The sequence below is a fragment of the Castor canadensis genome, chromosome 3 (assembly GCF_047511655.1).
Source record: "Castor canadensis chromosome 3, mCasCan1.hap1v2, whole genome shotgun sequence".
Classification (NCBI taxonomy): Eukaryota; Metazoa; Chordata; class Mammalia; order Rodentia; family Castoridae; genus Castor; species Castor canadensis.
The window spans coordinates 27,171,988-27,186,959 of record NC_133388.1 but is presented as its reverse complement, the minus strand read 5'-3'; the positions used below and the strand labels follow the sequence as shown (position 1 = coordinate 27,186,959).

Here is a 14,972-nt window from a genome sequence, read left to right as displayed (position 1 = left end):
TGAAGACAATGTGTTCAGGCCTGCAGGCATCTCAGATCTCAATAATAGGTTTTAATCACTAGGTGATATTTTTAGGAGTATGTTTATTTCTTGGTCTTTCTCTTTCTGTGTATGTCCATGCTTAATACCACCACTTAGGCATAAAGACTTGGGAACATGCATATGTTTCCACTCTTTTTTCTTTTAGAATGTGCAACTGGCTGGTTTTGTGATTACAACCTTCACGTATTACACATCATTTCAAATCCACTTTTCCCCAAAATAAACATAGTACTACTGAGACAAGATCCATAGGTAGACATGCATTCTTATGTAAGGAACTTGTTGGATACTGAGGATACCATAAGTATGGTGTTAGTTTCTAGGGGAAAACACATCTTTATAGAGACAGGGAAACTTTATCTTTTAGTTGGTGAATTTTTTTCTGCCTTACATCACCTAGTGCTTTAAAAGGGAAATTCCTACCTTTATAATTAAGGGATTGATTTTCCAAGTGTATTTCAGGATAATGGTACCTGCAAATTGCCTGGTCATTAATTTTCTTAATTCAATTTTCTAGAATAAGTTAAGATGCCCACACAAAGGTTTAGAAAAATGTTTCTCCTCTGAAAATTATTACAAGATACAAAATTTCATACCAAATTTGAAAACAAAGAAAAATTCACAATGAAGACTCCATAATGAATCAATGCATTGTGCATATCTGGTTTATCTCAGAGGCATGGGAAGCTTCCATGACCTGGAAGCACTGGCAAGACAGAGGATCAGCTAATCTCAATCTTATAATGAAAGGCTAAGCCACAAAAATGTAACTCACAACTCTTTCAATTTTGCATTACATTTTCATCTACCTCTTAATCCTCTTACCATTATGTGATGTAGTAGATGTTACTGTTATCACCGTAATATACATGAGAGAACTGAGGATCAGAAGGTATAAGTATCTGTTCAGTGATGGCAAAACAGATGCAAATTTAAGCAATGAATCCAGAAATGGCAATGTTCTTATTATAAAAATATTTTCATGGCAAATCAAGCTAAAAAAAGGGTAGAAGGCAACTGGAAGTGGTATTAGTACTTCTGTAAATTCCTAATCTATTTCTAGCAGTCAACTCTTAGCAGTCAGATTTTGAAGCTATGTCCCTGAAGGGCTTATTTCTACTATACAAGTTTTAAGGTGAAACCATCAAAAATTTTATCTCATCAATGCCTAGGAGTGCATGCTCTGGACCATGTATCTAAACACACACAAACACACACACACACACACACACGCAAACACATACACACACAGATTCTATATACTAAGTGCTAAGTGTAAAAAGAGTCTTACGATACTAACAGCGCTTTCTCTTTTTACCTAACATGCTGTGCTAGCAGAGCACACTCTCTGGCCTATAAGAGTTGCCTCAAATAAACACTAGCTGAATGAAGACAAAGACAGAGTTACCATGTTCTAATAAGCCCATGTATCTTGACCACTTTATTAAAAACCCAGAAGCAAAAGTTTGCTGTTTGATTTATTTTCTCCAGACTAAGGGCAAGATCAAACAGTGGAAGCAACAATGAAAGTTAGAAACCCTGTCTATTACACCCTATGGCTTTTGCACTTGTGCTTTGTGTTCCCATATCTGTTGATGACAAGGGCAGAAAATAAGGTGCCAGTTTTACTATTCCAAAATTTCAAGACACATCAAACTTTTATGGAGTTGAGCAGTGTGTATTGGCCTACAATACATTTTTCCTTAGATGCTCCTTTGTTTCACAATAGAAAAAAACTAAATAATAACATATGACAACATAAGTAGCAGTAACAAGGAATTAAGGAAGGGAATGCATAGTAATTCCTAGATTCCTGACTCCTGTAGAGAAAACTTAAGGGATGAATTTAACCACAGGCATATTTTAGTACATATACTTCCTTGTAAAAATGCATATTTATTTTCTTATTAACATATAATATAATTTTCTTTTAGTGTTATTGAAATCATATGTCTCTTTGAGGTATAGATGATAAATAAGACAGATGTCTATATTTTTATTTAAAAAATAAGTGTGTGTATTTTTGGCACAATGCACATACTAAATAAAGAAGGTTATGAAGCAGTTTATTTGGGTTCTAAAATGTAATTTTATTCCATTTGGAAAGAGATCCACTGCAAAACTTTCCTGACAAATGGCTGAAAGGTGGTGAAAGGACGTCAGTAAACACGTTTCAAGGAGAGGAAGGGTGAGATCATGAAAAGGACATACTGTATGCCTTTCATTCGTGGAGCCTCAATCCAGCACAGCTGCATTGGCTTTAAAGGGCTCTGTTTTCATCCAAACTAAGACACTCAGTGGAACCAACCCGAACAGTAGCAGAGAATAGGCCTGCAAAGTCCCATGTTGATGCACGTCCATCAAGAATCCCAGGGAGGAGAGCTGTGTGATTTCTTCGAGTATCAGGAGAGTCCTCTATTTATAGACTACATACTTTAGGAGAGGTCTAAAAATTAGGCACTTACTTAGAAGTGTTTATTCATTCTTGGGGTGAGAGGGCACATCATGGGTGTTAAGTGTATAATGACATCAGCATGTACATTTGGGCTAAAATCTGGAAGAATTTTGGTCAACAACACATTCTATTTGTTTTCATGCAACAATGTTACAGCCAGAGTGGTAGAAGATCTCCCTCCATTAAAAAGTTGTAGAATTTGAGATTAGGTAGCATATCTTCACTGGGAAACCTGAGTACAAAAGGCTTTCTAGTTTTTTAATTTTTTCCAATTCTCATTCACAATAATTTTAAGAGAATTATTTCAAACACAGAATCCACTACTCCAGATTATTGCTTTCTTAATGCTGGACATAATCAAATTGCAAATTATAGTCAGTATTTTATCATCTTATTAGCTTAAAATGATATAGTATTCTCTCCAAATAAGTAATTTGGGGAATTTTCTTTTTTCCTTTTTCTTTTTAATTAAAAAAAAAAAAAAAAAAAAAAACCCAAGAGTGAGCTGAAGAAGAAAGGAACACAGAGAGAACAAATATGTCCTTTCCTTCAATATTGTTGAGATTATTTCCTTATATATCATCTTGCCACTCCTTGCCAGAAAGGAAAAATAACAGGAGAATAAACGAAGACTAACTTAGTGCTCTCTGTGTGCTGAACAATTAGGTGTATACAGCTGTTTCATGCAGTCTTGAGATCTACAATCTGTTTAATGAAAATTGCTTTATTTCTTAAAATTTAAATTAAAATGTACTCACAAAAGAAATTTAAGAACATTTTCAAAAAATCAAAACCAAAACTAAACATGATTACCTGTTAATGCTGGGCAAACGGTATAAAGGAAGGCTTCTTGGAAGAGACTGAGTCAAGCAATTTCTGCTAGGTGGCAGGTAAAGAAAATGTGCTTTTGGATGCACAGAACCCTGACATATGTTTCCAGTTGACTGATGAAGAGCATTGGCGAGGTGGCTGGATATCAGCATACCTGATTTGTTGATAGTTATAGCTCCAGCAGTGTTACTTACTTGTATTTTGTGGTTTGGGGAATATCATTTATCCCTGTCCTCCTAAGCTTCAGTCTTTTATTTGCAAAATGGGAATAAGTGATGCTGACTATTATCAAGTAAGAGAGTTAATGTGAAAGTATAGCCAAAATTGTCAAGTACTTTTCAAAAAAATGCTGAATATACGAGGTACTATCTACTCCAGTAACTTTCAAGTAGCAAAGAAAACTCAGTGACAACCTAAAATTATAGCTAATAAATTAGCCAACAGAGTGCAAGGCAGAAACAAGGTACTTAATTAAAACTATATTTAATATTTAGAAATGCATTTGCCATTCTACAGACAATATCTAAAACATAAAACAAGTGTAATGGCACATAAATTTCTTTTGTACATACTGTGCCCTCAGTGGAGAATGTTCCCTCCAGTCTCCTTATCTGGTTAACAGTTTTACCCCCAACAATATGAGCATTTTCAAGCACACGGGACATCTGAAAGAAATTTACAAAGATCACCCATATACTCACCACCCAGATGCTACTTAACATTATGCTATACTTGCTTTATCACATATCTACCCATCCTTCTGCTTATCCTTTAATCCAATTCATATTTTGGATGTGCTTCAAATTAAATTGTATATATTAGTGTCCTTTCCCCTAATTTCTTAGGTATGCATATCACTAATTCCACTTTATTACTGGTTTATTTTTAAATGTAAAATGCACATTTAGTGAAATGCACAAAGTTTGAAAGAAGTGGTTAACTTTTCTTATCTCTCATTACTTCCTCATGGAAGGCTCCCTGCCTTTTCTGATGCTGTTAAATTAGCTCTCCATTTGCCCATGGACTTACTTCGGTAACACTTGTCAGAAGACTACAACACTTATTTGTACAATTGTTTGATGTTTGTCTCAAAACTAGGCAATATGTATTACGAGGATAGGAAGTGTTTCCCCAGCACTCCTGGTCTACTACAGGAGAAATATTCAGTAAATGCTTCTTAAATGAATGAATTATTATTCACATTTGATCTAAAAATATTTATTGAATGCCTACTATATATTAGACATTGTTGTAGAAGTGAAAAAAATAAGGCAAAAATCTCTGTCCTCACAGCGCTTACATTTTATTGAGGGATGGGAACAAAACGAATCCATAAAACAGGAGGTTGTCAAAAATGCTCTGAAGAACAAAGCAGGGAAAAGCAGTGGGGAGTGACAGGGTGTAATTTTAGATACAATGGTGGTCCCTGACAGCCTATTGGGTGAGATAGTTTTTTTATAAGAATGAATTGAGGGGTTGAGTTATGAGGATTCCCAGGGTTAAGGGCATTTGAAACAGATAAACTAAGGGCAAAGGCCCCAAGGAAAGGGCCTCCTGGGCACACTGAAGGAATGCATAGCCTACAGCATGATTTGCTGGGTACAGTGACCTCAGTGGCCACATTATCAGGCCAAAGGTCTGGAGCAAGACTTTAGAGAACCTTTTAGACAACATGGTTAGGTTTCTGTATTTAATCTCAACTAGCTGGAAGGAAGGTCTGACTTCTAAGGATTTTGAGCAGAGGAATGGCATGCTCTCCTTTATTCTTAAAAGCAACATGTTGGATTTTGCTTTGAGAAATCTGTGAACCCCTCATCCCTAAATGTGATAATCATTAGTGGAGTATGAAACTTATTTTTTTCATTTTATTATAATTATTTATTTTGTGGTGGTGAATATTGAAACTGGGGCCTTGTGCACACTTGGCAAGGGCTCTGCTATTGAACTACAGCCACAGCCTATGAATTTGTGGAGTTTGGGGGTGTTGAGGGAAGGCTGGGGATTGCTGACCAGCAGCAGAAACTCTGAGTCCTACCTCAGGAGGTCATTGGGATTCTGAGTCCCATTGCAGGAGGCTGTATGAGATATCTTGTTGGAAAATAAATTGAATCCCCAGAAGACCAAAGGTGTCATGCCAAATGCTCCTTATTTACCCCAAATACTCTCACACCAACTATAAACTTCTGACAATGTCCTGAATATCCATAATGCTTTTTCTATGTACAATGCAATATTTTTTATTTGTGTTGCCTTCTGGCAGCAAGATATAGTAGAAAAAAGCACTGATCAGAAATCAAGAGATACAAAGTTCCTTCTCAGCTTTGACATAACCACTTCGAAGGACAGACTGTGGGAAGTCCACGTGTTCCCTATAGATGGTGATTAGCCAGGGGGAGAAACGCCCTGTCTTCTTCCCAAGAGACAACTGTTTGTGCCAGACTCTTTGTGCTGAAACATACTCCTCTCACCAGCAATAAAAAAGCTATAAAACCTGATGTCTAACTAAGATTCCACCTCACCCCTGTTAGAATAGCCATCATTAGCAACACCACCAACAACAGGTGTTGGCGAGAATGTGGGGGAAAAAGGAACCCTCTTACAGTGTGGGTGGGAATGTAAACTAGTACAACCACTCTGGAAAAAAATTTGGAGGCTACTTAAAAAGCTAAACATAGATCTACCATATGATCCAGCAATACCACTCTTGGGGATATACCCAAAAGAATGTGACACAGGTTACTCCAGAGGCACCTGCACACCCATGTTTATTGCAGCACTATTCACAATAGCCAAGTTATAGAAACAGCCAAGATGCCCCACTGCTGACGAATGGATCAAGAAAATGTGGTATCTATATACAATGGAACTTTATGCAGCCATGAAGAAGAACGAAATGTTATCATTCGCTGGTAAATGATGGAATTGGAGAACATCATTCTGAGTGAGGTTAGCCTGGCCCAAAAGACCAAAAATCGTATGTTCTCCCTCATATGCGGACATTAGATCAAGGGCAAACACAACAAGGGGATTGGACTTTGAGCACATGATAAAAGCGAGAGCACACAAGGGAGGGGTGAGGATAGGTAAGACACCCAAAAAACTAGATAGCATTTGTTGCCTTCAATGCAGACAAACTAAAGAAGATACTTTAAAGCAACTGAGGCCAATAGAAGAAGGGGACCAGGAATTACAGAAAAGGTTAGATCAAGAAGAATTAACCTAGAAGGTAACACATGCACAGGAAATTAATGTGAGTCAACTCCCTGTATAGCTATCCTTATCTCAACTAGCAAAAACCCTTGTTCCTTCCTATTACTGCTTATACTCTCTCTTCAACAAAATTAGAGATAAGGGCAAAATAGTTGCTGCTAGGTATCGAGGGGGTGGGGGGAACTGGGAGGGGGCGGGGGGAGTAAGGGAGGAGGTCGGGGAAGGGGGAGAAATGACCCAAACATTGTATGCACATATGAATAAAAAAAATAAAATGAAAAAAAAAAAAAAAACCTGATGTCTAACTTGACTTGGAACTACTGGTTTCCGGGTCCCTCTGCATGCCCCTACGTGGCCTTTCCTTTCTCTTCTCTGCAAATAAAGCTTCTCTGATTTTTGGTGCTCGAGCTTCTGCCTTTGCCTTCTATCTAAGCATGGAAGATGGACCCTTACCACCAGAGAATCCCAGCGTATCAACTTGTCTAAACCTGGGCAAATGATTTAACCCATGGGCCTTAGTTTTCAAATCAGGAACATGGGAATTTAGAATCTGAATCTTTTGGTTCTGGTTTTAGTCTACTGTATGTAGCTTTAACTTCTCTCTAAAGTAAATTTAAAATGCTAGAAAGCGTATGGAAAGGGTATTACAAAGAGAAATAAAGTAAGGAGAAGACTGACTGGGGAGTTCAAAGGGTTATTTATCTAAGAACACCTGTAGAGTGGAAAAATGTTCACTTTTATGGCAGAAAGTAAAGCTGATGACTATATAATAGAAATAGGAAGACATTTTTGCCTTTTTGGATATTTGTCCCATCAAATTGCCAACTTCAAATATTTGTCATTTCCTATTTTTAGAAAAGATGCTTCCAAAAGCAAACAAACGACTTTTCACTTTTTCCACATTGTAGGGGGCCTAACAACAAAAAAATGATTTCAGTATTTTCTCCTTATCTAAATTCTGCCAATAAGCTTCTGGTCTATTGCCACAAACATTATCCCATACTTTTGCTTCTGTTCTCAAAGCTTCTGTGCCATTATGACTTTGTACATCAAGGTCCTTCTGTCTGGAATGTTCTCTACACACAGTTTAAATTAGTTCTCAGTTCTCCTCCAGCAAGATTTGGCTTGGTCAGTAGCTCCTCTAACATGGCACTTAATAGCAGAGGCTCTTGAGATTTCTGCTTAATTCTGGTTAGTCACTTATGGCTATGTGTCCTTAAGGAAGTTCCCAAATCCCTGTACTGAGATTGTTTCCTCATTTATAAAAAGAAATGATAATACTGTCAGTTGTGCAGAGGTGTTATAAGGATCAAATACATTAACACATTTAAAGTTTTTAGAGTACAGCCTAGCAGTAGTAAACATACAATAAAAACTGGTTATTATTAGTGATATTATATATAAAATATACATGTATTTCATCTCCCATCATATGCAAAATCATTTCATAACTGTGTGTTTACTTGTCTCTAGTAAACTGCAAATTCCTTAAAAGGCAGAACTATATTTTTCCTGTATTTTTAGTGCTGAGGATTTATATCACATACATTAAGTTTTAATCTTTTAGAAAACACTTCATTATGAAGATATAGATTCATTTAGAACTTAGAAATATTAGTGAAAGAATACAACAACACTGCTTTTTGAATATATATTATAAGAACTTTTAGAACAATTAAGAATATTTTTAAATAGACTCAAAAGAAATAATAATACAGACCTAGAAGAAAAATGAAGAGACAATAGTTTAGTTAAATACTTGGCCGAGTTAAAGACAGTAATAGCAAAATGAAGTGTTTTGTGGGTGGTGAGGAAGGGCTTGGTGTGAAGCCTAACCTGATTCCTGTGGCTGAGTAGACAGGGCTGAGGCATGCTGGGTAATGACAGTGATATCCAGCACAGGGAAGACACAGAGAAATGCTGTTCGCTTTCCTGAAACTGCACTGCTTCACCTCAGGGGCCCAGGACATACTGCAGCAGGTGATCACATTTCTCTTGCCCATATTCAACATGGAACAGAGGGTCCTGATGCAGAACACTGATAAGGGTGATAATCATTGTGGCTGAGGTAAGGTCCAGGAAAATTTACTTAGGAGCACCTGGGTGAGGTGAACATAATTAATCCCTGTTCTCAAAATAAAAGGCTATTTTCTTTTTAAGAGGTGTCCTATGTTCTCAAACAGAATGACAAAATAAATTAATCATGCTTCATTGCTCCACACACAGCACTTGGATGTTGAAAGAGCATATGAACAGTTAATCCCACTATATGGATGAATTTCTGGTGACAGGCAGATCAGATCTAAATAGAAATCAGGCAGGGTACTTTATTATTATAATTGTGGCTTTGAGACTTAATTAAAAAAACTGAGATCAACCCTGCCTATATTTTAAAAGTCTGCTTTCATAATTAATTCTTTTTTGAATACTTAGAAACATTCTTGGGTCTTATACTAAGTACTTCCCTATGACTGCTAACAAAGCAGACACAAGCAGAGACAATCAGTTATATTTTATTTTGAAGATAAATCTTCATTTTTTATTGTTATTGTGCTGGTGGCACATTGTGACATTTACATGAGTTCTTATAATATATCACAGCGGAATTTAACCCCCCCATCATTTTCCTTTGTCTCCCCCCCATTCCTAGAATAGTTTCAGCAGGTTTCATTTGTCCATTTACATACATGTGTACACAATATTGACACCATATTCATCCTCCTACACCCTTATCCCCACACTCTCCCCCACTCCCATTGGTAACACCCCCCCCCCCAAGCAGGACTTGTCCTGCCCTCGTAATCTCCATTTTTGTAAAGAACAAAATGTCACTGGCCATTCAATGTCACTGAAATGAAGTAAAGCACTGATGCCTTCAATTATTTCTTACTAAAATGTTCTTGTTAACAAAAATAAGAGTTGTTTCATATATATAACAAAGGCTTAGGATTTCTTGAGCCTATAGATATATATTTATATATAAATAGTATGTAGAGATAGCAAATAGCAGTTTGAACTCAGGGAGCACCCACCCACCCTTTTTTCTTTATTTTTCATGTAAGGTCTCATGGTTTTGCTCAGGCCAGCCTCAAACCACATCCTCCTTCCTTTGTCCTCCCCTGTAGCTGGGAACACAGGCATGTGCCACCATACACAGTTTGTTGGTTGAGAGGGAATCTCACTTACTTTTTGCCCAGGCTGGCCTTGAACTGCCATACTCCTTTTCTCTGCTCCAAAGTAGCTGAGATTACAGGCTTGAGCCACCACTTCTGGCCCATAGTATTTTTGTTATCATAAGCCAGTCTTTATGCTTAAGAGCTCTCAAGTTAATAGGGAAAAAAAAGACAATTTAAAATTGCAAATACATACATGTATGCATTCTAATTCATGTATGCATTCACATGCATACATGTATGTATATATGTATGTATTTGTGTGTGTGTGTGTGTTTCTCTCTAACAATTCAAGAATATTCTTGAATGAAATTCAAGCTTGTTCAGCTTTACCAGAATGAACTTTGGTGTGGTTATATTAGACATTTGATTTGCACATAGTAAGTGTTTAATAAGTAGTTGTTGAGTAAAGGAAAGATGATGTCCTATCCACTGTCTATGTAATAAATGAAATCTTTTGTAATTTTTAGGCTACTGCATATTTTCTTTATTGTTCACAGTATCCTTTAACAGATTCTGTGGTTCTGGCTTCTTCTAGTTTTTAACATGTCAAGTAAAAGTTCAATAGCATGTTCATTGTTGTTGAATACGTTAAAATGAAGTAGGCAGGTGCCTAAGTTCAAAACTTCAAATTATTTTGGCAAGTCCAGCTTGTTTGCATACCAACCATAAATCCTCATTGTTGTCCAGTGGAATGAATGCATGGCTTTCATTTGGAAGAGAAAAGAGGAAAAACAAACAAACAACTTTCTAGCAATTGAAGTTCCAAGAAAGCAACTGATTGTGGCACATGTTAGAAGAATTTGCCTACCAAGTAACATGGAAAGCTGCACTGTGCCCACTGGTTTTCATGCTCATTTTTCTCAGCCAATGGTTGAAAACCCAGCACCTTACTAAAGCAGAACACTGCCCGGAGATTTCTGCCATAATGATATAACAGTAAAGTAAGTATGATGTGCTAGGGAGGATTACTTAGGAGATAGTTCTGTTGGATTTTCGAAGGTTTTTAACATGTACCTGATGTGTTTTCTCTCATATGTGGGATATAGACCTAATACAAATACAAGCAATTTCATGAAAAATAGGTCAAAAGGGAAGTCACCTATGAGAGAGGGACTGTAAAAGAAGGAAGTTAAGAAGGTGAATCAGGTTGATGTACTTTGTATACAAGAATGAATATAGAGTTTTTTAAACTGTTGAAATCACATAAGGAGAGGACTAAGGTAGAAAGGAGAAAAACAGAGGAGATGAACCTATTCGGGTTATAGTACATATATACATGGAAATGTCACAGGGAAACTCCCTGTATAGTTAATCTGGCCATCTCCATTTCTTATCTGTTTAACTGTCTTAGAATAATAACTTAGAAGTGAGACAACTGTCATAGGGACACATATTAACACTTTTCTTTGAAATGGAATGGTGGTTTTATCTCAAGACCTCCATAAACCTAATAACCTTCCAAAGACCGCCTAATATAATCTCATTAGGGGTTAATATTTCAACTTCAATTCTGGGGTCACAAACATGCAGTCCATAACAGGGACTATATTTACTAATACCACAGATTCTATGAATCTATTATGGATATATGAATATATCTATTATGTTTATATACTCACTACATATTTATTGTATATTCATGTAATAGCTATATATTAAAAACATTTAAAAATAGGTACCGTGGAAAGATCAGATAATTTACACTTGGTTCGCTTCTGAGTGATTATGAATATATAAGGAATTCTAGAACTCATTCTAAATGAAATAATGACATCCTAATAATAAGACCTAATTAAATAGGAAAGACAGTCTACTTTTTCTTTGAGGACTCATGCTTCCTACATTTTTTGGGATATTCTAGGCCAGAATACCCATAAGTCCTACTTAGAACAAATTCTGAGTACTGTACTTTATATTGCTTCCCTGATCCAGCCCCAACTCTTTGTCCCAGACTTTAAGTTGGAGGCCAAAGGTAAAGATTTCTTTGTAATACTTCTAAGAAGTTGTAGACATAGGTATCCATCTGAGCTACCAGTGCTCTCACTCTCTTAAAGGAAATTCAGTACTTTAAAGCAAGTGTTTAGAGATGCAAACAGGATACCAATTGATAAGTAAAAACTGTGTTTCTCATGTTTGTTATTATGCCCACTTGAAGAAGTTAGTTGAGATTTGCACAATATGGAAACCTCAGAAGATTCATCTATAAAAACAAATAAATAAAAGCAGGTGAATACGGAATGGCAGTTTGCTCCCCAAACCTGGAACACGACAATGTTCTTTTGTTAAATCTTAAGCATTTCAAAAAATTGGATATCACTATTTACTATACAGGTTTAATGAATGTTTTATTTTTTATATTTTAGTCATTTGATGAATAATTTAGAGAATAAAGGGCTAGTTATTAGAAAATTTCCTCAGAATTTAAGAATATTACATATCTTTCTGGTTTGGGGGCTATGAATGCAACAAATTGCTGAACAACTGCCATTCGTGAGCTTAGAAACAGCAAATTCCAGAGTTCAAATATATTTCTAATGAGTTTTGCTTATCATTACTTCTGATTCACTCAGCTTGTACTTTTATCTTTAGAGTAGAAGACTTCAAAACTGTGATAGGTTCTACTTTTGTTAAAATTGAGGTCAGTTTTTTTATAACATAAGTTTTTATTCTTTTAGATTTATAAGCATCAATTAGAAAGATTAATTCAATGAAAAATTTCACTTCTATATCATCACTTCTGTCTACAACATGCTTTCAACATTTGCCCACTTATGAACCACATGAAGTAAATTTTGGCACAGAAACCTAATAAGAGATAAAGGGTACTGTCTTGTACCCTTGTGGCAGATGGTCTGACCCAGGTTCTTGTTGCAAAATATTGCATGATAAAATTCATATCTATAGGGATTCAGCCTGACCTGACTACAATCATTCTAGTCATAATCCCTGAGTAATCCTGGCTGATTGTCCTCTGTGTATGTTCCCAGCATTCTCCATATAAGCAAAATCTTTTAAAATAAACCATGGAGTTTTACAACCTGAACTAGCACAAGAAGTACCAGGAATGTGCCGGACACCTCTGAGAACAGTTTGAGACAAGCCAGGCACGTCCTGTCTTGGATGAAGTCATTTTCTATACTGACTCTTCCTCTAATCCAAAGTGGGGGGGTCTTGCTATATAATCCACTGGTTTTGCTAACACCCAGGAAATATATTTCTGCCAGTAAGTCTCTAATGAACTATACTGTGTACAATTCTGGCTCTGTCCGCCTCTATTTTCAGTCTTGTGGCACTTAAGAGGTCAGTTCTTATACCGTGGGACTGAGTTTTTCTGAAACAATCTTGTTGAATAACTAACTAGATAACAGTGTCATATTTCCTTTTTGTGCTTGGAAACATAGTGTTCACTAACGGATTCTTGAATTGCAGCAATTCATCACTTGAAGACTCATAATCTGACTTTTTATTTATCCAATTTCATTATTGCTATTAGAATCTAGACCTGCTGCTATCTGTCTCTTTACAATCATCTTTTCAGTCATCTGGAGAAAATGCCTTCTATCAGTTTCCTTTTCTTTGCAATGGAAGAAAATGAAAAATTCTGAATTCTCAACCTATATTCAATAAAAGTAATAATTTTAAGATATTATAAAACACCTTTATACTGTCCTGAAAATAATAAAATATTATTATTTGCAATATGTTGCAAAGTACTTCTCTATGGGGGCAATACTATATTTCCTATGACAGCTTTTGTTCCAGAATACCTTTACAAGGAGGCATGTACAGCAAACAACCTTGGAAGATAGAGAAAGTGTCTCCCTCTCAGACAAAAATAGGTTAAGGTTTCTTATTGGATTATGATGTTCAGGTTTATGAAACTATAGCACAAATTCATTGTATGTGCAACACTGATCTTGGGCCCCCTTTCTTTATTATTCCTGTGAAACTTGGAGGGAAAGGCAAACAATGCAAATATGAAGTTCCATGCCACTTGTTGTGCCTTTTGCTTCCAGTCTCTTGCCAGCATCCATGAAAGTCTGATAGGTTAGGATAATAGCTTGTAATAGGACAAGTCTCATACCTTTCACAGTTCTTGATATACTTTGGGCAATGCAATTAGTAAACGGACATATTACACAATAGTGATGATTCACCTGTTATAACACCTTTCTATATGATTCCACCAGTCCTCCATTTTCATATTACTTTAGTCTTTTCTAGTGTAGGTAGGAACAACTGGTGAATAGTAACAAAATGCTTCAAAGAATAAGATCGAGATCCATTATATATCTGTAAAACAGAATGGATTCTGTTTTTAAGAGTAAGGAATATTTCTCTTTGTCCTGTGGAAGATCTCTTAAAAAGAATAAAAGTTTAAAAAAATCCTCATGAAAAGACATTTAAAAAACAACAACAAGATTCTGTCCAACTACACTTATAGTATTGTGAAGATCAAACTACACTTAGAAGTTTCTCACAATCCTCCACCATTATTCTAAGAATCCCCTTCATCCTCTTGGTCACAAGTTTCTCCTCTCTGTGAACCTACCTCAGTCACTTTGGTGGGGTATGATAGCAGTTCATGAAGTATGAATCAGGCTACTTTGCATTACATTGTCCCTAAGAAAGGATCATGTTTCACATTCAGTTTTTGCATGGAGTGGTTGTTTATCAACCATACTGAATAAACATATCAATACAAGACATTGATGTGATATACCAGGGGATTCATTCAAGACAAGTAAGAAATGAGAAAACAGAAAGGAGGCACTTTGCATACTCTTAGTCAACATGCCCCAGAAAAAAATGACTAAACAGCTAATTTGCTCTTTATACTAATTTATTTAAAAAATGTTTGTTTTCTAACTGTTCGTATAGTTTCCAAACTTTACTCCTTCTGTAAATTGTCCAATTTGTAAAAATTTGCTAAAAATCAGAGAATTAGTCATTTGGTGAATTCATGACTAGAAAAAATTGGCCCTGGAAGTTCAGCAAGATGAATTTAAATTTTATTTATTTATTTATTTATTTTTATTGTTTTATTATTCATATGTGCATACAAGGCTTGGGTCATTTCTCCCCCCTGCCACCACCCCCTCCCTTACCACCCACTCCGCCCCCTCCCTCTCCCCCCAACCCCCTCAATACCCAGCAGAAATTATTTTGCCCTTATCTCTAATTTTGTTGAAGAGAGAGTATAGGCAATAATAGGAAGGAACAAGTGTTCCTGGGTAAGATAAGGATAGCTATGCAGG

General features: G+C 36.2%; 1 protein-coding gene across 10 annotated transcripts in view; it reads right to left on the bottom strand.

Moving 5' to 3' along the window:
- Positions 1-14,972, bottom strand: part of Cep128 (centrosomal protein 128) — a 379,822-nt gene that overhangs the window by 30,576 nt on the left and 334,274 nt on the right. For 8 of the 10 annotated variants that reach the window (XM_074067415.1, XM_074067413.1, XM_074067408.1 and 5 more), the window contains one exon: positions 3,901-3,993. The exons of the other annotated variants lie outside the window; for them this stretch is intronic. In XM_074067415.1, the coding sequence (XP_073923516.1) occupies positions 3,901-3,993 (93 nt within the window). The remainder of the gene's footprint in view (positions 1-3,900; positions 3,994-14,972) is intronic. 10 annotated transcript variants of the gene reach the window in all.